Here is a 24,313-nt window from a genome sequence, read left to right as displayed (position 1 = left end):
AGAAACGTCCACTTTTGGTATCACAAAATGTCTTAAAATGTATTTCTTTTTTTAACATTTAGACCACATTATTATATTACACTTTGACTTTATGAATACACATAAATGACAGCTTAAAGGGATAGTTCACCCAAAAATGAAAATTTGATGTTTATCTGCTTACCCCCAGGGCATCCAAGATGTAGATGACTTTTTTTCTTCAGTCGAACGCAAATTATGATTTTTAACTGCAACCGCTGCCGCCTGTGAGTCAAATAATAGCAGTAGATGGGAACTTCAACTATAACAGTAAATAAAACTTGCTTAGACAAATCAAAATTAAAACCTGCGGCTCGTGACGACACATTAATGTCCTAAGAGACGAAACGATCGGTTTGTGCGAGAAACCGAACTGTATTTATATCATTTTTTACCTCTAATACACCACTATGTCCAACTTCGTTCAGCTTCCGGCTAGTGAGGTCTGATCGCGCTCTGACAACGGAAGTGATGTCTCACGCTCATTGAAGTATATGGGCGAGACATCACTTCCGTCAACAGAACGCGTTTTTTGACCTCACTAACAGGAAGCTGAACGAAGTTGGACATAGTGGTGTATTAGAGGTAAAAATTATATAAATACAGTTCGGTTTCTTGCACAAACCGATCGTTTCGTGTCTTAGGACATTAATGTGTCGTCACGAGCCGCAGGTTTTAATTTTGATTTGTCTAAGCAAGTTTTATTTACTGTTATAGTTGAAGTTCCCATCTACTGCTATTATTTGACTGACAGACGGCAGCGGTTGCAGTTAAAAATCATCATTTGTGATCGATTGAAGAAAAAAAGTCACCTACATCTTGGATGCACTGGGGGTAAGCAGATAAACATCAAATTTTCATTTTTGGGTGAACTATCCCTTTAATGATTTTTTATTTTTTGTGCATTTATTTAAAGACTGCATGTACCCATGTTTTTGTCACTGGTGTTACCATACTTCTCTGGTATTTTTAAACATTTTTATGAAATATTATTTCTCAATTTTTTCAGAACATGCAGTCAAGAGTTACAGTAAAATAATGATAATGCAAACAATAAGTAGATTGTGTTTTTTTTTTATTTTAATCAGGTTAGTTAAAAGTGTGATTGAATGATGTTAATTCAGTTTCGCAACCATGTATTTGCTATAACAATTAAAATATTTGAAAAACAGTTATAAAAAAGTAATGATGCAATCCTTTAAATCTTAATTCTTGAGTGTAGCAGAATTCAATGAATGTAAAATTATTATCGTCACATATGACACATTTTATTTAATGTGAGAGACAAAAAACAGTAACACCAATGACAAAATGAATCACCAGTGACATACATATAAGACAAAAGATCCTAAATTTTTCAACTATAAGTATATGAGACTAAATTTTTACATTTGGTATACAATCAAAGACTTATCATTGACACTTAGTGAAAGCAGTCAGTAAAAGATCATAAACAACATTTTAAAAGTCGCTGCACTGAATTTAGCTATATACCCTTAATTTAGCCATATCTGCCCAAAGGAGGATTAACAATGAGAAAGAAAAGTTAGAATCATGCAATTTTAGTGCTATTTTATGCAAAACAACTTAATGAATAGCTTCAAATAAAGCTTATCTAAATGGGTAACACCAGTGACAATTTCATGAAAAATGCATTTTACAAAATGGCTGCTGCAAGGTATCAATCATGATATATTCACTAAATCAAGTAATTTAATCAATTTGTATTCTAGTTTTTTTTAAATTCCCTAACAATAAAGTAGGTCACACCAGTGACTTCAACTAAAAGCTTCATATGAAATTATGATTTTCTAATTAAAATTTCTGATAACTGAAAAGAGATTGTGGACTTTCCATTGGCCTTTCTTCATTGATCTTCAGGAAATAGGAAGAAGGAAGTCAAGTGATGTCATCAGTGTAATTTGTTTATTCAAAATAAGAGATTTTTGTTAAAGGAAACACCAGTGACATAACACCAGGGGACCACTACATTCATTATGTATTTTATAATATTTATTTAGCATTTGTTTTGTTTTTTTATATCATTTACATTATATATTTGATAGTTATGCATACATTATTGTATTTAAAATGGTAGAAAAACCTGTTTCTGAGCTACATTCTAATGCAAATATATACATTTCTCTTTTCCTTTGCACATTAATAGTTTAAGCATGACACAACCAATGAAACTCATAATTAAACCATAAAACCCAAGACCTAAATACAGAGTACATAGGGTGTATTTACATATTTATGTGTTACAGTACATGCACATTGTATCTTCCCATCAAAAGTTGTGAATTTAACTAACTGTGCAAAATTGGAATTTCACATAAAACATCTGCAAATAAAGCAGCGTTTCCATCCCATGTGTTCAAAAGAACAAAACGGTCACTTACTGAGAAATTGGTGCAGAATATCTGTAATAAAAATGGAAGTTGCTGCACCCACTGTGGCTCTTTTTCAGACATCATAAATGACGAAACGTAATAATCTCTGTCAAGTTATCTTGCGTCTGGATGCCTGGTGTTTGTAAACAATCATGATAGGCCAAATCATTCTGATGACAGACTTTGACTCAGGCATTTCAGAATGACCAAACCAACATTTGAAATTCTTTGTGATGTGATTGTTCTGCTGGTTAGTCCAGTTATCCAATCACATCCTCTGCTGAGGCAGTGTCACTTGAGTTTTTTTGTTGTGCATTGAATTACTCTGAAAATGTATTTACATCGTAGATTATGCGCATGTCTTCTTATCGGATAAAAATGTATCCACCTCTATTGAGTGCATCCCAAAATATGCATAAAAACAGGTGAACAGTAACATAGCTAATGTCAGTAAGTTTAATTGCTTTTGTAGGAGTAGCCGGGTAGTCCTTTAAACAGTTTGAACTGTGATTCTAACAGGTCATAGTAGATCCTGGTTTCACTGAAGTTTTTCCTGTAGGGCAACAGATCTTCCACATTAAGAACATCATCCTTGCCTGTCCATACAGTCAGGCTGTACCTTAGAGAGAGATAGAGAGAGAGAAGACAAGATGATGTTAAACAGAAACTCTTTAAGGCAAAATACAATAATCTTCACCAGTGATTTAAAGCGTATGAAGAGTGCGTTTAATTTCTCATCTTAATATGAAAGTGTCAAATTATTTTAAGGAATAAGGAACTATGCCTTTTCACAGCACGAATAAAGACCTTGCTTCACTTGCTCTGAGTGACTGAAAAAATGAACTTGAGCAATCGCCCTCAAAAACTAGCTTGAGAGGGAGAAGACTGGTGAAGAGCACCATCTCTGTAGAGGAGGCTTAAACCTTCCCTTCACATCCTGTAATACCTCAACTGTCCTTCAGATAAAGCAATGAGTTGCTATTCCAGTCACAGACAAGTGTAATAGACAAGCCAGAACCAAATTATCCAGCAAGAAATTACAAAGTATTAGGATGTACTTCATTGTGTCCTTGCTTATATTACATAAATCAATCTCAGAGGTAATAAAAAGACTCCTTCACAAAGATGTGTGGCTTAATAGCCTCTATAATAGTAAATATGGACATACATTTAAATAGACTTATTAATTTCTCACCGGTCTGAACGCTCTAAAAGCCACTGGAACTGTGGGAAGGACACAGGAATGAGAGCTGCACGGACTGGAAATGTGACTGGTTGCTTTAGGGATCTGCATAATTCTTCCATCTGATGAACCATCTCCCAGCTATAGCCTAACAACACAAACACAGAAAGCAAATACTAATCAAGGTCTGAATTCTATTCAAAATAATTCATAATTAAGGAAGTCAAAGCAAAAAGCTGGGGGCAAAAAGTAAAAGTCCTTTTGTTTTGTTTTTTCATACAAGAAGAGACCAAATAGATGCTAACAAACAAATTTGGCAGTGGAGGTAACCATGGCAACACTACACAGCAGATTGCTAGTGTATTAATATTTACACCCTCATTCAAAAGTTTGCAGTCTGTAAAATTTGTTCATGTCTTTTGCTCACCAATGCTTCATTTATTTGATCAAAAACTACAGTACAACTGTAATATAATGAAATATTATTATAATTAAAAAGAAATGTTTTCTATTTTAATATACCTTTTAAAATGTAATTTATTCCTCTGATAGCAAAGCTGAATTTTCAGCATCATTACTCATAGTCACATGATCCTTCAGAAATTCTAATATGCTGATTTGGTGCTCAAGTGACATTTCTAATTATTATCATTAAAAGCAGTTGTGCTGCTTAATATTATTATGTAAACCGTGATTTCAGTCATTTTCCAGGCTTCTTTTATGAATACAAAGATCAAAAGAATGTATTCATTTATTTGAAACAGAAATTATTTGATACATTATAAATGTCTTGACTTATCAATTTAATGGATCCTTTCTGAATGTCTTAATTTTGTAAAAAAAAATAAAATAATAATAATAATAATATTAATATTAATGACCCCAGGCTGACCCCAGGCTTTTGAAAGGCATTCACATTATATAAAGCACACACTTCTGACTGCTTTTCACCTTAGTGCAATAACAATGTTCTTACCATAATTGTCTACATTTACATCCCATCCAGTGGTCCAACCCAAAGAGAGAACATCATTTTCTGATCTTTGAGCCACTTCCTGTAGAAAAACATGAGGGTCCAAAGGGGTGGCTTTGCCACCAGGGCCAGGAAGAACATCAGCATTGATCCACACAGGTCCCTGCAGCTGATCTCGGACTTCTTCGAGTAGAATCATGGATTGGGATACAGCTGCGAGACTGAATCAAAATGACAAGTTGATCTGCCACTCATTCATAAGCAGCAAGGGCAGTGTGGAAGAAATCAGTCTAAACAAGCACTACAGCTAGTGTTAAAATAAGCATTGTTAAAAATCTAATAATAAAAACGCTGTGCTGTTAAAAAAAAAAAAAAAAAAACCTTTTGAAGTCCAATTTTATTCCTTTATCTGATTTCACAACTTCTTTAAGCCAGTCCTGCAGAGTTATATCACTGTCATTGTCAGGCGGGTGAGCCATAATGGGCTCTTTTGGATCTTGACCCCTGAGAAGAACATCTGCTTCAATCATCTGTGCAGAACCTCAATAAAGAACAGAGGGAAGAATGAGAAAACATTATCATGCCACACATTATTTCTCAAACTCGATCATGACGTGGTCATAAGAAAAACCTAAGGCTAAAGTAATGCAGGAGCTTCTTCATACTTTGTACACTCACCTCGAAGAGCCTCTGTGAGGTTGCTCTTGCTGTTTGCTGCATGATACCATTCGATATCAGCAGCATCTTTTCTTTGTATCGTCCCCTTGTTGAGGAAATATTCCAGTGTGTGTTCGCTCATTGATCCTACGACTATACAACATTACAAAGTTTAGTCCCAGTGACACTAATTCTTTTTCATTTGGACCAATTCTATGGCACTTGGGTAAAGTTGGTTTTATATTCGCACATTCAGACTTTCCAATTAATGTGTAATAAATTAATGTTTGCGAATTTTAAGCAGCGACGTGATATTGACAACCAACGACTGTCAACTTACAACATTTTTCACAGTCGATCAAAATAGGCAAGTATTGTTTTAATGGCATATTTACTTGTGAATGTCAACTGAATGTCCAATGTAGTGTGATTAACAAGGCTATTGAATACGAATGTGCAAATATAAAACCAACTTTACCCAAGTTTCAATGGCATCATCTGACAGACAGCTAGCAAGTTAGCTTTCTTACCTTTGGAGTTTAACAGTGACTGTAATTTGAGGTAACAAGCGATCAAAAAAGCAATAATTGTAGCACATAATACAAAACGGTACCATTTACGTCTAACTAAACCCATGAATCGTTATAAATAACGATTTTTATGCGAACATGCCATTTACTTTACGACATCTAATACCTTTAAACGTAACTGAAACCGGTAGCATGAAGCATTATGGGATATGTAGTTATATACACGTCGAAATGTAGTACAGTGCCCGTCAAAGGCAAGCATAGCTGTTGGATCAAAAGGTAGGCTAATATAAGTTCATGAGAAGCATACATTCAATCAAGTTTGTCCAAACTTTTGACTACAAAATTTAGTACTATATAACCATTTTAATTTTTTTAATTTTTCACTGTAGAGACAAAAATGAAAGATTGCAGGGGAGGATTTAATTTTCTAATCAATTTAGATGTGCGTTATGAATCTTAGATCCTATCAACCCATTTATTTGCGAGTCTGTGGTTAGAATTGTGGGTATTTTTTTGGTTCTGTTAATCCTAGGTTATTCTGCTTTATCCTAGGTAATAGCAGGCCTACATAATATGCAGCCATTTTTAGTTTTGAAAAAATACAGCATGAAACTTTCTCTTCTCGTGTTTTTAAACATCTTTATTGTCAGGTTTAGTGTCTCTCATTTCAGTGGATTTGGAGGTCTGCTGCTCATCATCAGCTGTAGGGCTGTCAGGAACAGTGAGTTGTTGTGATCCACGGCTGTCAGCAGAGCATCTACAGTCTCCTCCTCTGCTAAATTCACTCTCCTTAGAAGCCTCTGTTTTTGTGTTACTGTCTTTGTGTGAGGGTTCCAGCTCCTCCAGCTGCATCTGGAGACGTTTTTCCAAGTCTTCAGTATTTCGTGCCAGCATGTAGCTCACCTTCCTCTGATGTGCTAAGGCCTCCTCTTTGTCATTTAACTGAAGAGGGAAGACAAGCAAAAAGTAGTAAACTCAAAATGTAATGTGAGGGAATGTATATATATAGTATATATATGTAGTTTACTGACCAGATCCAGCAGCATATGCAGTGTTTCATTTGAATCAGGAGTTATCTTTCCTTCACTTGTTGTGGGCAGAATTTTTTTCAGTCTTTCACCTACACTGAGAGACCCTTGCCTCCCTTTAAAAAAATAATTAAAAAACATATAAGCTAATTACTGGAAATAAAGAGTGTCCCATTGTAAAATTACAGCATTGTGCCACATGACTGCAGTAATGTTCCCTAGCAGGAGAAGACGGACCACTTGTAGAAATGAGCGGGTCGGCTTACTGCTTAATGCACTGCTTTCTGTTTTTGGACCAGAATATGCATTCACATTAGGTCGACCAACCACACTGAATAGTTGTTGTTTTTTTCTGACTCATGGTTATTATCATTAGCTTAAACTATTAAAAAAAATTAAAATAAAAACTAAAACTGAATAGTAATATTTAATAAGAAAAGTAAAAACAAAATATCAAAAACACATAACAAAATGACTAAAAATTAAACTAAAATGAAAACTGAAAATATAAAAATAAAAGCTCATTCAAAAATATGAATAACTACAATAGTATATAGGCTAAATAATACTAAAATACCTCTGGGCCCTGACTTGAGCCAAAAAAGCATAATTTACAATACCATCATCAGATTTTATTAGTGATTTGACATTTTACTAAAACTAAATCTTAGGTCAGGTTTCTGTGTGAACATCTTTAATGAAGGTGAAATGTGTTACACGGCATGATTTTCCTCAGCCCTTTACCTCTCTCATGCCTTTGGTAATGCGGCTGGTGTCTGTCGGTCTCAGCCTGTCGGAGCACGTTCTCACCAACTCTCCTAAGCTGCTGCTCAAAAGCGATGCGGAAAGCATCCATCATGACGTAAGCCTCCTCCTTCCTCTTCTGCTGCTGCTCCAGCTAATGCAGACAAATGCATTGTATTACAAGACCCTCAAAGACAAATGAGCGCTGTAATGGTTTTAATACATGTATTGGCTGAATAGGAGGGTAATGGAACAGAAGTATTGACAAATACAAGACGAGTACCTCTTGCTTGAGCTGGAGAACCTGTTTGCGACTTGCAGCAGCACTTCTAGCACAAGCGCATGGCTCACCCCCATTAGAGTTACACTGACATGCCCCATACACCGCCAACTTAACAACAAGATAAGAGGACAGAGAGCTGTTTATTACAGAACAGAGCTATTTAACATAGATTAAAATTCACCAACATTACCTCCAGAGCTGAACCGTCTGTTCTCAGGCTGCAGGAAGGCTGTGTCCGCTGGAAGTCCCTTCTTTCCTTAGCACTAAGCATGGACAGGAGCTCCAGACATTTTTGGCTCAGAGCTAAGACACAAAACATATAAATATGCACTGGAAACAAACCAATTATTGGTTCATCAAATAAAATGTGACTTACATGCATTCTCTGTCCTTTGCTCCTGATGCTCTTTCATTCTCTCCTCTAGTGCTTTCTTTAGGGCTTCATTTTCTGCCAACACCCTGAGGTTTTATTCACATGAACCAATCAGATGTGGGCATTTTATAGTCAACATGAATTTAAAACTGACCCCATTTACTTCCTTAAAGGATTAGTTCACTTTCAAATAAAAATTTCCTGATAATTTGCTAACCTCCATGTCATCCAAGATGTCCATGTCCTTCTTTCTTCAGCTGAAAAGAAATTAATGTTTTTGATGAAAACATTCCATAATTATTCTCCTTATAGTGGACTTCAGTGGACTCCACTGTTGAAGATCAAAATTACTGTTTCAGTGCGGCTTCAAAGGGCTTTAAACGATACCAGACGAGGAATAAAGTTCTTATCTACCAAAACGATCGGTCATTTAAAAAAAAAAAAGTAAATATATATGCTTTATATAAACAAATGATCACCTTCCAAGTGGTTCCACCAAAATCGCACTTTCATATTCTTCAAAAAGCTTACGCTGCATGTCCTACGCCTTCCCTATTCAACTTACGGAGCCCTTTGAAGCTGCACTGAAACTGTAATTTTGACCTTCAACCGTTTGGAGGCCCTTGAAGTCCACTATATGGAGAATAATCCTGGAATGTTTTCATCAAAAACCTTAATTTCTTTTCGACTGAAGAAAGAAAGACATGGACATCTTGGGTGACATGGGGGTAAGTAAATTATCAGGAAAATGTTATTTGAAAGTGAACTAATCCTTTAATGTATATCGAAAGACTTATTGGATATGTTGTCAAAAAGGGCTTGTTTTTTAATCAAAATACAGAAAAAAGGGTTGCAGATGGCAATGAAATCAGTGTTGCCATGTCTGCGGTTTTCCTGCGGAATTAGACTACTTTAACACTGTTGCCGTGGAATGTTTTATTAGTCCGCAGGTTGAAGTAAAATAATACAAGGTCAAAAAAAATGAAACGTGCATAGATGAATTTTACATAACACCTATAACATTAACATGCATTTACAAAATAAAGTGTATTTTCATTTCATGATGACTTTAAAACTGATCTTTAAGTCTTGATATACCTCTCATACTTTAAACTCCATGAGTTTTCCACATTCTTGAATTGCACCTGGTTGAAAGTGATCTCCCACTGCAGTGCATTAACCTCCTGTGTGGAAACAATTTCACAGGAATGAGACCCTATTTTCAGGAATATGCTTGAATTAAAAATGTTGTTTGAGTAGGACACCTTTTCTAGGGCCTTGGTCCTCTCTTCACTTTTCTGAAGCAATATTTTAGTATGACAAGTTGCTTTGTCCAAGATTGCCTTCAAGGACAAAATGTAGCACAAGGCCATAAAACACTTCATACATGACTTGGACTAATAAATTAGACTTTAAATAAATAATGAGAATAATTAAAACATTTTTAAATACCTGTCCCTGCAAGATCCTAAGAGCCTCATGTTTGCCCTCCAGGTGACGATGAGTGACCTCCAGTTCGGTGCGTAACAGCTCCACTTCCTGATAAAGAGCAAAGAAGATTTGCATGTACGCCTGAGGCATGTTCATACAGTATGTAAAGATAAATATTTTCTTTGCTCCATTATAAAACTCATAATGGTGCCACTTTTCTGTGAATCTAATGTGTGAGACATGGCAAATGATTTTTTTTTTTAAATCTTTTATTACAATTCTTACTTTCATTAGTGTAAATCTGTGAGTTTACCTCTGTGACCTCCTGTAGTCTTCTCTGCAGCTCTTCACTTGTGTCCTCAGAAGAGCTTTCTACAACAGAATGCATTTAGAAAATAAGATACTTTTGTTTGGTTTTTTGCATGTCGGTACATGGTTTCCTAGGATTGCCAACACATCATATCCTGGTAGTAGTGTGGTTCTCAAATGACTATTGTTGAATATTTGTTTAAGTACAGAATTGCTCAAGGGAGTACACAAAGTCCCCTCCCTGATAAGAAATAGCAGGTGTTAACTGCACCAAACACCACAAATCAACAGAGCATGCACATAATAACCCCTACAGACATTACCAAGAAGTTATCCTTTTTGTAATAACTTTTAAACATAACTCGCTTTTGTGGATAATACAGTATAGCTTAGTCTGCTCTGTGTCCACAAAAGAATCAAAGAGGTTTGACAGGTTTAAATGACTTCAAATGCAAGTCCAGAAAACGAACCCGACTGTCTTTTCTCCCGCTGTGCAACTCGTTCAACTTCCATTTCTTCCCTAAAAGCAGCATACATAGCTCTGCATGATGTCCAAGAGAAGGGTCCATTGTTTCTTTCGCTGCCCCCTTTGATTGGCCGTGACTGGGACAAGAAGTCCAGAAAACTCCCCCTGTTCTTCATTTGTGGGAGATGGTTATTATGTCCTCTGGATCTGGCCCCCATGCCATCACCCAGATCCCCCTCTGTCATGTCATCTTCTGTGAGGCATTGAGGGCATGACCCCTCACCCTGCATCACAACAAACTACTGAAGAAAAAAAGAGCGAGTGCATTAGACAAAAAACGAAGTACATAAAGCATATTGAGTACTACGTATATTTAAATACATTACAAGTGACATCTATTTAAATAATGTTTGATAGTCAAAACAGCAGACATGGAAATGTTAAATCGAGCTCTAAACGTACTGCGTACTGGGTGAAGTAAAGTAAAACGAAACTTTTGGCATTGCTTGAGAATAGAGGTTAGAATAATAATGTTGTTAGTCATTAGAATACATAACCATTACTAACCTTTACGAAAACCCGTCCGTGAGGAGTATTTCGCCAACAAGAACAACGGTGAAATTCCACTTCAAAGTCTTTCCGCTTACTTTGACGAAGTGAAACTTCGTAAAAGGGGCGTGTCTGACCAGACAGGTGCTTTATTACAACGGTACATACTATAGATCGTGAAATGTCTATCTATAGCAGGGGTTTTCAAGCTTTACAGTCCCAGTGCTTAGGCACTAACAATAAAAACTTTCATAAAAATCATTCATAAACATTAAACAATAGTCTACAAGTATTTTCCTGACATTCCCCATTTGCGTTTCCGTCTGGACGATTTTCCAACCCATGAAATAGAAATGAGACAGAGGAGCAACTGTAGATGTTGTTTCCTTATATATATATATATATATAAGATTACATTTATATTTATATTAAATATAAATAAAAATATATATCTGACATTTAAAAATAAAGCTGAGGTTAATCACTAATCACTTTTATACAAAAAAAAAAAAAGAGAAACATTATAAAACACTACCATAGACTCTCTCTGCATCTTCCCAAACCCAAGCTCTACAGTAACTAATATGGATTCAGAGATTTTCCCAAAAAATAAATAAATAACAAAAACAGCCATCAAAGTTGCAAACATTGATTTATTGTAGTCACCTCCTTGACTGAAGTATAGATTGTCTACTTCTCAGTGCCAGAGGACTGTTAGTCCTCGTGACAACATAAAACTTTAATTATGGCTGTAAATTCTCTTTTTTATATTTTTTAAGAGATGCTTTCACTGATATCCTCAGAAAAAAAACCTGCTGAAACAGAACAGGTACATTTCAACAAGTAAAAACATATGAACAATTCTCTACAGCAACACTGTGTTGAAGCACATAAATATCTACAAATAATTACCATCTTAATAAAAACAAACGAAAACCTACAATCTAAATGTTCAACAATTGCATCCGGGCAACAAGTGGTATTAAATAAGTCAATGACGTGTAAACAGTCAATCACTGTCATATTCTTCAATTAAGAGGTCTTCCTCATCCAAAAGGGCTTCAGTGCTTGTGGGCTGGGGCTGACTGGCGGAAAGTTCTCCAGAAGGATCCTGGCTATTTGGCATGTTTGACTCAGTTGTGGCATTTCCTGGTGTAGTACCTGGTTCAAGGGACTGAACAGCAGAAGACTCTTCATTTTCGCTGTCAGCATCTAAAATGCCAGGGTCTTTGTCACCAAGTGCTTCAAGTCTCAACCTGCAAATAAAGTCATTTATTAAACCATTTCTTCAGTATTTTAGACATCTTTCAATTGCAAAAACACTTCAAAGTTTTGTTTATCTCACCTTCCAGGAACCCTCTTTTGAGAAAGATGGCCAACATTCTGGATAAAGGCTATTTGAGCTGATATGACAAAGATGAAAAATTATATTAAAATCACTTGTAGAAAAACAAACAAAAAAAACCTAAATCTGAATTAAGTATGTGGAGAAATGCCCCTCAATCTGAACTGTTGCATGCATGTGTAGGAGGCACAAAAACAAACATATTTAACTTGAAAGATTACGGTATGCAGTCCGATTCAATTGAAACATTTAGTTGTGCATTTGTATATTTTGCGAATGCTTAGGTCACATGTTCACCTTGATTTCTCATTGGGTTGGTGAGCTTTGCAAGGTAAGGCACGAGCTCGGTCAGGAGGCTCACAGGGGTAAGGCAGAAATTTAAGAAGAGCGACTGTGCGGTCAGGTAATTCTCTCGATACTATCACAAAAAAAAAAAAAATTATATATATATATATATATATATATATATATATATATATATATATATATATATATATATATATATATATATATATATATATATATATAAAATATAATAAATTCAACAATTTTTAAAAAAGCTATACAACATAAATAAAGTAAAAAAAAAAAAAAATACCGTCTTATTTATGTGAAGCCAATGTGGTTTATGAAGAGGCCTGAAACCGGCAGTGGACTGGCTGTTGGCTTTTGCTCGAGAAGAGTTTGAGTGCATAAGGCCTCTAGTGGCCACTGATGAGCCGTATTCCAACATAGTCGACCTTGACTGTGAAAAGAGGAACACCATAACAACAAAACAAAGCTGTTGCGAAGATACAACATGATGACAGTCCTCAGGGATCAAATCTGCAGTACAATCAGAGTAACTTGACATATCCCTATGCGTGTTATTATGAAAGTCAGACAGCATCTGCACTCACGCTCCACTCTGCTGTCAGGAAGTCGGCATCAGAGAGGTACTCGCTGGCCCGTGCTATATCCTCCACATCCGAAAAGAAGTCAGGGTAGTTCTGATGCAGGTAAAGGTTGAAGAATTCACCTGACATATGAGAACGCTCAATGACAAGCTGAGGAAAATATTACAAATCAGAAGTTGGTTAGAACATTAAAGCAAATTAATTTTTTAATAAAGTGTAACATGTAACATATATTAATATTTACTTCTGGATCAACAAGCAGTTTGTCTCTCTGATGATCTGTTAAATGTGGAGGCATCTTGGGTGCTTGTGAGCTGTCATAGCTTTCACCTAAAAATCACATGCCATACATTTTTATAAATAGGAATTAATTTACATGCAGTTTTTGATGCCAATTATATCACATTCTTCATAGAATAACATTTCAGCAAGAAAGTTTCAACAATGGGAATGAATAGGACTAACGTTTGCAGTAGAGGATTTTCCCTAAAGCTCTGAAAAGGAAGAGTGAAGCATCTTTCCCTCCAATAGCTGTGCTTTCATCCTGCATGTCTGATGATTTTGAAGACTTGCTCCTTCCCTTTGCCCTTACAGCAGGTTTTGCTGAAGAGGACTTGCCTTTCTTAAAAGCCCAGAGTCTCCTCTCCAGACTACTGTCTGAGAATCGAAAGTGATGATTGCAAAATTAAAAAACAAACGATCAAACAAACAAACAAAAAAACACTATATATTTTTTTAAATTCCAATACCATAAAAACAAACGTATAAACGTGTTGTTCAGTAAAGCTTTTCTCACCAGTAAATGAAGAAAACTGCAAACTGTTGATGGCACTGCGAATATCTCCGGAGCTTCCTGAGCAGAGAAGATCTAGAGCAGCTTTATCAGGAACAGAGATTCTGCCTGAACTCTGCAAAGACCATTTGAAGATAAGGATGTATTGAGGATCTCAGAGTCATAAATATCTGCTGAGCAGGCATTTATATACAAAAACAAACCACACAACCTACCTTTCCCGCCTCAATGGTCACAATACGGCTTAGGACCTTCATCATACTGGTGGGGGCCACAGGGTTAAAACTGAAACAGAGAAATAATTAACTAAACTGACCCCAGGACATTGAAGAACAGGATACCTTTACATATTTAGGCCTTATTGAAGGTTCAGGGTAAATAATGCTTTAACTGACGACCTGGGGTTTGAATATTTTTAAGTAAATGTTTCTGAAAAATTAAATTAGTTGATTTCGTACCTAATGTTGTGAATTTCGAGTTCATGCAGAACATCTTTAAAGAGAAGTCTGGAGTTCTTGTCCCCGCTGAGGCTATCGGACACAATCAGGACCAGTGGACACCGGCCAGTCTTAATAAACTGCCTGATAGAGCAAGCAAAAAGCAAGGAAAATTGCATGCAAGTCACCAGTGACATTCTGCCATTAAAAATGCTTCAAAATATTAGTACTAATACCCACCTGAGTATATCATGCAAGCACCCTGGTTGCCTATAGAACTGATTTGGGAATTCCTAAAAGAAAAAAGAACAGAGAAATTGTCATTCAGCTTCTAATTTTTACATTTGCACAATACATTTTATTTGCACAAACAAACAAAGCTAGAGATTCAACATCATAGTGATATGTTTAAAGAGCAGTTCTGTGCAGCACCTCTATAAGAATTATTTTCCTGTCTTCAGCGAGTTTCTCTCCGCTCATTTGTAGACGGTTGTATTTGTTGGCTCTTAGCAGGAACTCTTGGAATAACCCTGTTTGTGAGCTGCCATGGAAACTGTTAAACCTTGAACCTGTATGAATAAAAAGGTCATATGACAAGTTAACAAAAACATTTCATAAAATACAGAGAGAATGAGATATAACTTTATCCATATATGATTCTGATATGTGTTAAAAATAGGTTTGCTGAATAATTCGCATTCACTAGACATAATGCATGGTTTCGCTACATATAAACTAGTCACGACTAGTAAGAAGAAAAGACTCCTGACCTGGATCAAAGCTTTGTGTGAACAAATCCTCCATTTTGTACTGAGAAGTGGTGGAGGGATTTGACCATTCTTGGATCTGAAAACCCAAATCCCTGGCAAGAACTCGAACAGTAGCTGTCTTCCCACATCCTGAGGGGCCAGTGAGCAAAAGAATGGCGCCACCCTGTGGAAACATAATAACCACAAATACAACATAAAAAACCTCAATTATGAAATATATCCAAATGATTAAACAAACATGCATCATCACAACATACATGTCATACTTGTCAGACCTTTTTTGATTTGTCTAAATGAACTCTCAACCAGCTTTCAACTTCTTCAACTTTCTTTTTGTGGACTGCCAATTCGGCCTATCAGAGAGAAAGAAGCATTTTAAGCAATAATGCTTGTAGATTGAGATAACAAAACAATATGAAATGGTTAGGAAGCAGATAAACATATATTCTCAGAGGGAAATAGTTTGTGTGACCAAGACTAGAGTGCCCAGTCCTGCTCCTCGAAATCGAATTTGCTGTAGAATTTAAATGCATCAAAAACACACCTGAACTAGTTATATTAAGTTTAGCTTTACTTTAAACTCACAGCTAGGTGTGTTAGAAAGGGGCTCGAACTAAACTTCAGGAAGGTAGATTACCAAAAGCTGTACTGAGCACTCCTGAGTCACACAACTTCTGTACCTGTGATTGGGGTGCATGCAGATCTACCCAGGGCTCATCCTGGTCTGGTTTATATGCTTCACTTGACACACTGATCTGGTTGTTGGACACATGAGGATCTACTTTCCTCTTCCTGGATTTTTTCTCGGTTTGGTCCCCAGTTGATGGCCACCTGGTAGTTTTGCTTTCCCCTGAGAGTGGCCCCTTTTTCAGGGTCCTATTCACTCCTCCCAAAAGTTCACCAAATGATGGTTCAACCCAGTTGTTTATCTTAAAAAGGAAATAATAGCAGAACACATAGTATAATACACATCAGTATCAGTAGATTCGGAGCATCTACATCCATTCTCAGTGTGCAGTTTCAAAGCTGAAGATTCAATGTTTTGTAACACCAAGAATCAAGATATCAAGTACTTTCAGAGACGTTACATACTTTTCCAGAGGACTGCTTTCCTCCCAGAGACAGCTTTGACATTATCAACTCTGACGTCCCATTCAGTTACTCCATGCAAAACTGCGCTGGGATGAAAACAATAACTTACATAACATATAAAACTGCATAATGATGATATTTACATCTGCAGGTTTAAATGAGAGCAGGACCGTAGTAAATGTTGGAGTAGACTTTCATCTACGTATAAACTCAAGAGGAGCAAAGACGTTACTATTCAAACGTAGACAAAAGCCACCAGAGGAAGCTTTATTATAAAAACAGGTTTATAGAGAAAATCTCATACTAAACTCCTAATTTAATAAAAGCTCTGTTGGGCATTTTGGCCAAATTTACTAATTCAGTCAAATTCAGAAAGTTCGCTTCTGTCCGTTAGCTTGACTTTACGAATGCTAGCAGTCATTATCGGGCCAAAACAACAGAATTGTAGCTAACACACTGTTTAGGCAGTAAAGTTCAAACTCACCCTGGTCATTTCAACAGATAATTTTTGTAGAATAACAATGGCAACTATTTGCTGCTGAAAGTAACAAATAACATCACGCTAACTACTATCCCTTTAAAGCTGTGGCGAACCGCCCCTCCGCTGGCGCATGATGATTACGTCATCAATTACGCTCCACAATTTTGAACACGTTTTTATGTTGACCTATGTTAATAGCCACAAAAGAAGATATGACCAACGCGTTAGCTGAATATTACATGTTTTTGTTTGCTTATTGATACTAAGTGTCCGGTTGATGTTTGTGTAAAACGATTTGTGGTATTAATTACATTTTTCCCCCGCACGTGTGATACTTTGCAATGAGAATCATGAAGAGACCAAACATTCTTCTCACAGGTAGTGTTTCTTGACATTTCTCTTGGTAATTATTCGTATATGTAAGTATAGACGTATGTTACAAATAAACGAAAGTGCGACTACACGTTGCGTGTTTTTAAAAGAAGCTACATGCTGATGACTAATTAGAGTGTCAATCAAATGTAGTTTGGATGTATCTAGTAGGTATATCAATGATCAAAAAAGTATTATTAGTAATTATTAAAATATTGAATATTGTCATGCTTCCTCATGAATTGACAGGAACCCCTGGGGTAGGAAAGACCACTCTTGGCAAAGAGCTGGCTCAGAGAACAGGACTAACCTATGTCAATGTTGGTGATTTGGCACAGGAGAGTAAGTTGCTGTTCATTGCAATAAAATGTTGTCGTTACTATTTAAAAATGTGGTTTTTGTTTACCTTGTGTCTTTTTTGATAGTTTATACATTTTTATATTTTTTTCAGATCAGTTGTTTGATGGATTCGATGAAGAATACCAGTGCCCTATATTGGATGAGGACAGGGTATGTACTATTAAAATGAATCTAATGATTTATATTCTCAGAATTGTTTGAATGCAATCTTGAACAAAATGTGTTTTTATAGAGTTTTATTAAATAACATGTAATAATATGCTGCACATAATAAACCAATGTAAAGACCATTTTAATATTCTAGGTTGTGGATGAACTGGAGGACAAAATGGGAGACGGAGGCGTCATAATTGATTACCATGGCTGTGATTTCTTTCCTGAACGCTGGTTTCACATTGTTTTTGTCCTCCGCACAGACAACACCAATCTCTACAATCGTCTTGAAAGCAGGTTTGTGTTCATAACAGTTGATAACAATAACATTCTTAGCATGTAATACTTTAATTTGGGGCACTTTTGACTACTTGAAAATTTGAAAATAGTTTGGGATGGGGTTGAGCAAAATGTAACATTTCAACACTATAAATGAGTAAAAAAGTAATTAAAGAGACAATAAAATAAATTTAGAAAGCCTTCCGAATCATCCTAGGGGGCAGAAAAGTTCCCCTAATTGAAGAATCACCCATATAGGATATTCATTCTTTGTGATTAAGAGCCTAATGTACAGCTGAGAAATCTGTTAAATACTGTGTGGTTGTATGCTTCCTGTTGCAGTGGTTTAACTTTATATCTTTCATATTCAGAGGGTACACAGGAAAGAAGCTCCAGGACAATGTGCAGTGTGAGATTTTCCAGACTATCTATGAGGAAGCCATGGAAGCCTACAAGGAGGAGATAGTCCACCAGCTCCCCAGTAATACTCCTGAGGACCTGGAGAGAAATATGGAACAAATTGTTCAATGGATTGAACAATGGATGAAAGACAACAATTGACATGGGACATTATATGTGAAAGGCTCAAGCACTTTTGAATTCATGTCAAAGGAGAGAGACATCACATTTCATAGTTATTGTGGCCCCAGACAGAGTATGGTTCTATTCACTACTAAGCACTAAAAACATGAGAGGCTGTTAATAATTACTCGATTTGAAAAAAAGTTAAACACAATTCCAAAAAGAATGGAAGAAATAAATATTTTTATACTGGGTAGTTATATTTGTCTTGGTATTCTTTGATAAATGATCAAAGGTGAATTAATTCCGAAAAATTATTTATTGTTTAGCTGCCACCAAATACCAGCAACATTTTACATCTGTTAGTGATTGGTAGGATCAAATCTAATTCACAAAAATAATGCTAAATTGCATGGGCGTTTCTCCTCAAAAGATCATCATATGGTTCATAAGTACATTATTAGGTTATTCTTAACATAATGAGATTAATTTGGGCTACTTTTATCAAACTGAGAAAGTGTTGTTTACAGCAGGAAAAGGTCACTCATGTTGGAGGGTCTCATGTAGGAGAAATTGCCATTTCTATTTTTAATATAACTTAATTTTTCACTTTTATTCCCCCCTCTGATGTTTTTTCAACAATTGAACCATCATGTCTTATTCTAAAATTCCTGGATAAACAAACAAAAAATAAATAAAACTGAGAAGAATGGGAAGAAATGATTTCCGTTGCTTTAGTCCCGTGCTGTTGTAGTAGATGGCTGAAAATTTTCAAGTTGTAATTTGGTTTTCATGATTGTATCAGTAGATTGCAATGAAATGAAAATCTTAAATGAAATGACTGCTAAAAAGTTACTAATTATATTGTAATGAAATTCAGTGAGTAATTTCACATTGAATGCGAAATTTTGAAATCATTTTGGGATGTTGTGTTTTGCCTAATCAATTACAACATGTTTAGCCAGATGTTTAGTTCATTCCAAATAAACAATTTCAAGCTGTTTAGTTCTTTATGAATTCTTACTTTTTTTGTGTGTGTGATTAGCCTAGTGAGTAACCATTGTCACTAATGACCTTTTGTACATACAGTGACAACCTGCAAAAAAACCCATACAATTTGTGTTGATACTTGTAATTAGAGTAAACTACTTCAGACTACAGTTACTTTCATAATAAACCTGCCGCTTATATACAATGATTCTTCGAGTTTTTCTGGCGGTAAGGGGGAAATATAGATGATTATATATTAAATAATATCAGTGATATTGCTGTGAATTTCATGTTTTTCAATATTTGTTTTTGTAATGTTGCTGTTTTCTAAATTTACTTAATTTTAAGTAAATATGTTTTAAAATCATAAGATGTTATTTTGTTTTATTCAGTTACTATCAGCAAACAATAACAGGTACATTAGTGTTGGTATTTTGAAGTATTAACTGTCCATACATTGCACTTTAAAAAGAATCTGTTGAGGCTCTTAGTGAATAGAATATATTTTTTCTTTGTATCTGTCAAAATAGTACAAGATTATCCTAAAATATATGTGACATCAAATAAGGGTTTGCACTAAAGTAATCTAAATGTAATCCAAAAGTAGTCAGTTTATGTTACCAAAAATCATGTGTAATCTAAGATATTATATTACTAATTACAAATTTTGTCATGTAATTTGTCAGTTCATAAGTAATCTACCCAGCTAAGCGTGTGTATATAATGGATTCTTTCGCCTAACGTTTTCTTGTCAAACTGGTTTCTATCGTGACATCACACACTGGGGCTGGACAAGTCACGTGATCGATTCCTCTTCACCTGCAGCACCAGTGGCGGAAGACAGGTGAAAGTATCGATACCAGGTATGAGACCGATGTTTTTTTGTTTTTTGTTAAAAGATATATATGCATTTTAGACAAACATATGTAGCATACAGTGTCGTATATTCAATGTAGACCATTATATTCACTAACAGTACGAAATAAGTATATTCCTTTATATTCTTACTTTGGATGATTTTAGATGTGAGGTGTATATGCGTTCGTTCTGTTTCATTTCTTGTTCTGTCAGTGTAGACAGGCATGTTTCAAACCGCGCTAGAATCATGTCAGCTATTGTCACCATAAAGTCATTTTTGCACAATTTGTATTTCTCTAAATTTGAGCTCTGTTCGCCAGTGTGTGACATACATCTGTTTATCTTTATTCCAGGGAGCTTTGTGAGGAAAAAAAACACCTTTTTAAATTCACCCCTTGAGGCAATGTAACTACTGTACTGAGGTAAGACAGCCGTTGTTGATTTCAGGGTTTTGTAGTGGCCAATGCAGTTTAAAAAAAAAAAAAATAATCTTTTTATGTAGGGATGATATATTTGTGCATTTTTCATACCGTAGATCATAATTTTGTAAGGCATACATCGACTTAAAAATATTTTTTATGTGTTTTAAAAATTTATTTATTTCTTGTTAATTAATTTTGACCTTTTAAAACATGACATATCAGCTTATTAGTGTCAGCCATTTGTCTAATATAAGTGAATCCTTACTTTTATGTTTGTAAAAGATAATGTCATATTGTGACTCTAGGCATTATAACATATGTTAATTAACTTTCTGACCCTCAGTTCAGTCATCTGTTAGGATCATCCCCATGTCAGCTGGAAACGGGTCAGCGTCCCGATTCGATCGGGTCAGAGAAATGCCTCACTACGATCAGGTGCCCATCGGCTCAATGCCATGGGGTCAGCAGGTTCCTTACCCTCTTGGCGGTGAAGTGGCAGCATCAAGCTATGACAGTTTACCACCACCACCACCTCCACTCCCCGAAAACCCCCCTGTTGGCCCAGATTTCTACCCGAGTGATGTTGAAGACCAGGTGGATGATGCCATGGACATCAAACCCGTCCGACGCTTTATTCCTGACTCTGTGAAGAACTTCTTCAGAGCCAGTGGCAACCAAGGCAGCAAGAAATGGACCTTTCCTCCACCACCACCTGATGTGAACACCAGCTCCCAAGGCGTCCCGTGCTCCCCTCCACACTCACGTGCACCATCACCTACAGCCCCCAGCTCTTACCTAGACCCCTTCGGAGGGTCTGGAGGCAGCTACAATTCACGGAAGGAGCAGGCCATGTTATTAGGGGAGCCACTGGAATCGGTTTCTGGACGCTCTTTGCAGACGGCTATGACTTATAGTGAGAAGGTGGAGGAGTACAATCAGCGCTACGCGTACATGAAGTCCTGGGCTGGGCTTTTGCGCATTTTGGGATGCGTGGAGTTGCTTTTGGGGGCTGCTGTTTTCGCTTGCGTCTGTGCATACGTGCACAAGGATAATGAGTGGTTTAATATGTTTGGTTATTCGATGCAACAGGTGTATGGGGGAATGTATGGGGGAACATCAATGGGTGGGATGTATGGAGGAACTGGGAATTCCTACTCAGGACCCTTGACTCCTTTTGTCATTGTGGTGGCTGGAGTGGCCTGGATAGTGACTATCATTCTGTTAGTGTTAGGAGTGACCATGTATTATCGTACCATTCTACTCGACTCCAGCTGGTGGCCAATCACTGAGTGTGTGATAAACGTGGCATTAGGATTGCTCTATTTGATAGGTGCAATTGTGTATGTGCGAGACACAGTCCGTGGAGGTCTCTGCTATTATCCACACTTCAACGCTGGGCCCAATGCGGGGTTTTGCCGAACGGAGGCTGGGCAGAATGCTGCCATCATCTTCCTCTTTTTCAACACGCTGTTGTATTTCGTGGGAGCAGGCGTGTGTCTAAAGCTGTGGAGACATGAAGCTGCAAGGATGCGCAGAGAAAGACTGGGACAAGATGTAAAGTTCAAATCTTTTGTTCTTTGAAAAAAAATTATAAATTTGAACAATTTTCATATTTCAGCAATTGCAGTAAATGGATCTCAAATCTGAACTAGTAAAGTCTAATTTGCTTGCTTTTCTGTTTGTATTTGTATTTAGATGAAATCAGCAGCGCTACCTCTCAATATGGTAAGCAGTTGAATTTCAGTATAAAGAAGAACAATTTCAGAGTTTGAAACTGTTGTTGTAATCTGCCATTTTTTTATCTCAGATTGATGCTGGCTCAAGTGTTTCTGTGCCCATCCATACTGCTCCAGTAATGGCCAATCCAGAGTCATTTGATGGCACACCTGTCGCTCCAGTTATGATGGAACCAGAGATATTAAGGGGTCATATCCCTGCTGGCCACATCCCCAAACCTGTGGTCATTGCAGACTATGTGGCGTGAGTTTCAAAGAATACTTACTGCAAATTTTATTAATGTTGTTTGTTGCCTCATGCTTTGTTTATCCATTACTCCTTTTGTAATAATTATATCTGATATGTTTTGTCTTTTTTTTTTCCTCCGCGCAGGAAATATCCCACAATCCGCTCTGACGAGGAGAGGGAGCGATACAAGGCTGTGTTTAATGATCAGTATGCCGAGTATAAAGAGCTTCACGCTGAGGTTCAGGTCTTAACGCAGAAGTTTGATGAAATGGATAATCTGATGAGGAATCTTCCTCAACAGCCTTCCAACCCAATGGTAACTTATGGTTTAAACAGCATTTTGCAAATTCTCACAATTATTAGCACATATTAATCAAGTAAATACATTTGTGAATGCACAAAGGTTATTTAAAAATGGTAAAACAACAACAAACAAACAAACAAACAAACCGGTGACCGATCACAGCAGATAAAAAGCCAGTTATTTTATACATTCTATATAACCCAAAATCTTGATGTTGATTTAAACAAATATTTTAGATATTACACTTGGTTTTCCTCCCATATAGGAGCAAGAGAGAATCAACAGCATTATTCAAGAGTATAAGAGAAAAAAGGCTGTAAGTATCATTTAACTTTTTATATATTCTACTTCTATCTGTTTAAAAATGATAAACAGAATAAATCGTTGGTATTTTCCTTTTCCCAAAGAAGGTTAATTATGACCTATGTTCTACAAGTTGCTTCATCTTTATCATCTGCCTGTTGCCTTTCTACATTCTTTAGTCATTACAAAAGAATGACACAAACTGCTTGAACAGCTGAAACTGAAAAACTGGAAATGTTAGGGGGACATAAATGGAGCTATTGACATGTTTACATACTTCCTGTCAGTATGAGTGTGCTCGGCAAAGATTACTTTCCCTGTTTCTGGTTTTAGGACCCGACGTACCTGGAGAAAAGAGAGAGATGTGAATATCTGAAGAACAAACTTGCTCACATAAAGCAGAAAATTCAGGAGTATGACAAAGTCATGGACTGGAATGATGGTTACAGCTAGACAGAACTCCAAAGTTTATCCAAAGTTTATCATGGTTTGGTTTTGGTTGGTATTGAAATAATTTCATATTGAATTCAAAATGAAGGACATTTACCACTTAAAGCCCAGCATAAATCCATTGAATGAAAGTTACTGACATGTCATGTAACATTTATTATTTTGGAAGTAGGACATCACTGTAATCTTTGAGCTTCCTGCAGTTAAGTGGAGAATATAATGTACCTATCCCTTAAAAGTGGTATATGTATCAATATCTCTGTAATGATCCTGGATTGCTTGGTATATTTATAGTTTTTTGTTTGTTTGTTTTGTTTTTGTTTAATTGATAGTTTCACTTTTGTGTATTTTATACAGTCATTTGTGTGTTTTATGTACATTTTGTATTATCGTATGTCAGTTTATCTTCAAATTTCAGCATTTTTAAAAATAAAAATAAATAGGCCTGCTTCCACATTGCAATGGCAAAGGTTTCTTATTTTTATGTTTTTTTTTGGACAAATAATGAACTAGATGTTTATACACAGGGTAACATACCACCTCTCACATGTCTGTTCCTGGTAGACAACATGGTTCAGAAC

At 36.2% G+C, this 24,313-nt stretch overlaps 5 protein-coding genes across 9 annotated transcripts; 2 read left to right on the top strand and 3 right to left on the bottom strand.

Annotated features, from left to right (window-relative positions):
• Positions 1 to 1,495: 1,495 nt before the first annotated feature.
• fam151b (family with sequence similarity 151 member B) lies at positions 1,496 to 5,953 on the bottom strand. 2 transcript variants are annotated; one of them, XM_067407225.1, is made up of 6 exons: positions 5,755 to 5,953; positions 5,246 to 5,377; positions 4,949 to 5,108; positions 4,571 to 4,788; positions 3,607 to 3,742; positions 1,496 to 3,030 (listed from the first exon to the last, which is right to left on the bottom strand). In XM_067407225.1, exons 1-6 carry the CDS (start codon positions 5,858 to 5,860, stop codon positions 2,868 to 2,870), a joined length of 915 nt encoding a protein of 304 aa, XP_067263326.1. In that variant the 5' UTR covers positions 5,861 to 5,953; the 3' UTR covers positions 1,496 to 2,867. The 2 variants fall into 2 exon arrangements, with proteins under 2 accessions (XP_067263326.1, XP_067263327.1); XM_067407226.1 differs by having other exon boundaries at positions 1,496 to 3,024.
• A 431-nt stretch (positions 5,954 to 6,384) lies between these two features.
• Positions 6,385 to 11,037, bottom strand: ccdc125 (coiled-coil domain containing 125). Of its 3 annotated transcripts, none has more exons than XM_067407383.1 (12): positions 10,959 to 11,037; positions 10,396 to 10,690; positions 9,930 to 9,988; positions 9,638 to 9,724; positions 9,451 to 9,528; positions 9,284 to 9,369; positions 8,189 to 8,271; positions 8,003 to 8,115; positions 7,813 to 7,920; positions 7,530 to 7,683; positions 6,789 to 6,901; positions 6,385 to 6,699 (listed from the first exon to the last, which is right to left on the bottom strand). In XM_067407383.1, exons 2-12 carry the CDS (start codon positions 10,679 to 10,681, stop codon positions 6,388 to 6,390), a joined length of 1,479 nt encoding a protein of 492 aa, XP_067263484.1. In that variant the 5' UTR covers positions 10,682 to 10,690; positions 10,959 to 11,037; the 3' UTR covers positions 6,385 to 6,387. The 3 variants fall into 3 exon arrangements, with proteins under 3 accessions (XP_067263484.1, XP_067263483.1, XP_067263485.1); XM_067407382.1 differs by having other exon boundaries at positions 10,396 to 10,693; positions 10,959 to 11,031; XM_067407384.1 differs by lacking the exon at positions 9,451 to 9,528 and having other exon boundaries at positions 10,396 to 10,693; positions 10,959 to 11,031.
• Positions 11,038 to 11,585: 548 nt separating this feature from the next.
• rad17 (RAD17 checkpoint clamp loader component) lies at positions 11,586 to 16,883 on the bottom strand. 2 transcript variants are annotated; one of them, XM_067405999.1, is made up of 17 exons: positions 16,758 to 16,883; positions 16,274 to 16,354; positions 15,862 to 16,110; positions 15,457 to 15,534; positions 15,182 to 15,344; positions 14,844 to 14,980; positions 14,652 to 14,704; positions 14,433 to 14,555; positions 14,190 to 14,259; positions 13,978 to 14,089; positions 13,647 to 13,838; positions 13,426 to 13,511; positions 13,185 to 13,331; positions 12,884 to 13,030; positions 12,583 to 12,703; positions 12,286 to 12,343; positions 11,586 to 12,196 (listed from the first exon to the last, which is right to left on the bottom strand). In XM_067405999.1, exons 2-17 carry the CDS (start codon positions 16,313 to 16,315, stop codon positions 11,950 to 11,952), a joined length of 2,025 nt encoding a protein of 674 aa, XP_067262100.1. In that variant the 5' UTR covers positions 16,316 to 16,354; positions 16,758 to 16,883; the 3' UTR covers positions 11,586 to 11,949. The 2 variants fall into 2 exon arrangements, with proteins under 2 accessions (XP_067262100.1, XP_067262101.1); XM_067406000.1 differs by having other exon boundaries at positions 16,274 to 16,359; positions 16,758 to 16,854.
• Positions 16,882 to 19,441, top strand: ak6 (adenylate kinase 6). Its single transcript, XM_067406002.1, has 5 exons — positions 16,882 to 17,132; positions 17,376 to 17,468; positions 17,578 to 17,636; positions 17,791 to 17,936; positions 18,290 to 19,441. The coding sequence occupies exons 1-5, from the start codon at positions 17,096 to 17,098 to the stop codon at positions 18,477 to 18,479; spliced, it is 525 nt and encodes a 174-aa protein (XP_067262103.1). The 5' UTR covers positions 16,882 to 17,095; the 3' UTR covers positions 18,480 to 19,441.
• An 822-nt stretch (positions 19,442 to 20,263) lies between these two features.
• Positions 20,264 to 24,175, top strand: marveld2b (MARVEL domain containing 2b). Its single transcript, XM_067407925.1, has 8 exons — positions 20,264 to 20,293; positions 20,642 to 20,710; positions 21,054 to 22,264; positions 22,406 to 22,435; positions 22,518 to 22,690; positions 22,820 to 22,991; positions 23,245 to 23,295; positions 23,616 to 24,175. Exons 3-8 carry the CDS (start codon positions 21,080 to 21,082, stop codon positions 23,733 to 23,735), a joined length of 1,731 nt encoding a protein of 576 aa, XP_067264026.1. The 5' UTR covers positions 20,264 to 20,293; positions 20,642 to 20,710; positions 21,054 to 21,079; the 3' UTR covers positions 23,736 to 24,175.
• Positions 24,176 to 24,313: the final 138 nt, after the last annotated feature.

Source organism: Chanodichthys erythropterus, chromosome 13, assembly GCF_024489055.1.
Source record: "Chanodichthys erythropterus isolate Z2021 chromosome 13, ASM2448905v1, whole genome shotgun sequence".
NCBI lineage: Eukaryota > Metazoa > Chordata > Actinopteri > Cypriniformes > Xenocyprididae > Chanodichthys > Chanodichthys erythropterus.
The sequence above is the reverse complement of the archived record's forward strand: the minus strand, read 5'-3'. Positions and strand labels throughout refer to the sequence as shown.

Excerpts from the sequence above, each read along its gene's own strand:
- fam151b (XM_067407225.1), bottom strand. The coding sequence starts at position 5,860 with ATGGGTTTAGTTAGACGTAAATGGTACCGTTTTGTATTATGTGCTACA. Across the intron at positions 5,109-5,245 it reads CCTCACAGAGGCTCTTCGAG|GTTCTGCACAGATGATTGAA; the intron begins GTGAGTGTACAA and ends TTCTTTATTGAG. Across the intron at positions 3,743-4,570 it reads TGTAAATGTAGACAATTATG|GCTATAGCTGGGAGATGGTT; the intron begins GTAAGAACATTG and ends TTGTGTTGTTAG.
- ccdc125 (XM_067407383.1), bottom strand. The coding sequence starts at position 10,681 with ATGCAGGGTGAGGGGTCATGCCCTCAATGCCTCACAGAAGATGACATG. Across the intron at positions 9,725-9,929 it reads GACTACAGGAGGTCACAGAG|GAAGTGGAGCTGTTACGCAC; the intron begins GTAAACTCACAG and ends GCTCTTTATCAG. Across the intron at positions 7,921-8,002 it reads CAGACGGTTCAGCTCTGGAG|TTGGCGGTGTATGGGGCATG; the intron begins GTAATGTTGGTG and ends CTTGTTGTTAAG.
- rad17 (XM_067405999.1), bottom strand. The coding sequence starts at position 16,315 with ATGTCAAAGCTGTCTCTGGGAGGAAAGCAGTCCTCTGGAAAA. Across the intron at positions 14,705-14,843 it reads GGAAAATAATTCTTATAGAG|GAATTCCCAAATCAGTTCTA; the intron begins GTGCTGCACAGA and ends TTTTTCTTTTAG. Across the intron at positions 13,512-13,646 it reads GAAAATCCTCTACTGCAAAC|GTGAAAGCTATGACAGCTCA; the intron begins GTTAGTCCTATT and ends TGTGATTTTTAG.
- ak6 (XM_067406002.1), top strand. The coding sequence starts at position 17,096 with ATGAGAATCATGAAGAGACCAAACATTCTTCTCACAG. Across the intron at positions 17,469-17,577 it reads TGGTGATTTGGCACAGGAGA|ATCAGTTGTTTGATGGATTC; the intron begins GTAAGTTGCTGT and ends TATTTTTTTCAG. Across the intron at positions 17,937-18,289 it reads TACAATCGTCTTGAAAGCAG|AGGGTACACAGGAAAGAAGC; the intron begins GTTTGTGTTCAT and ends TTTCATATTCAG.
- marveld2b (XM_067407925.1), top strand. The coding sequence starts at position 21,080 with ATGTCAGCTGGAAACGGGTCAGCGTCCCGATTCGATCGGGTCAGAGAA. Across the intron at positions 22,265-22,405 it reads GAGAAAGACTGGGACAAGAT|ATGAAATCAGCAGCGCTACC; the intron begins GTAAAGTTCAAA and ends ATTTGTATTTAG. Across the intron at positions 22,436-22,517 it reads CAGCGCTACCTCTCAATATG|ATTGATGCTGGCTCAAGTGT; the intron begins GTAAGCAGTTGA and ends TTTTTATCTCAG.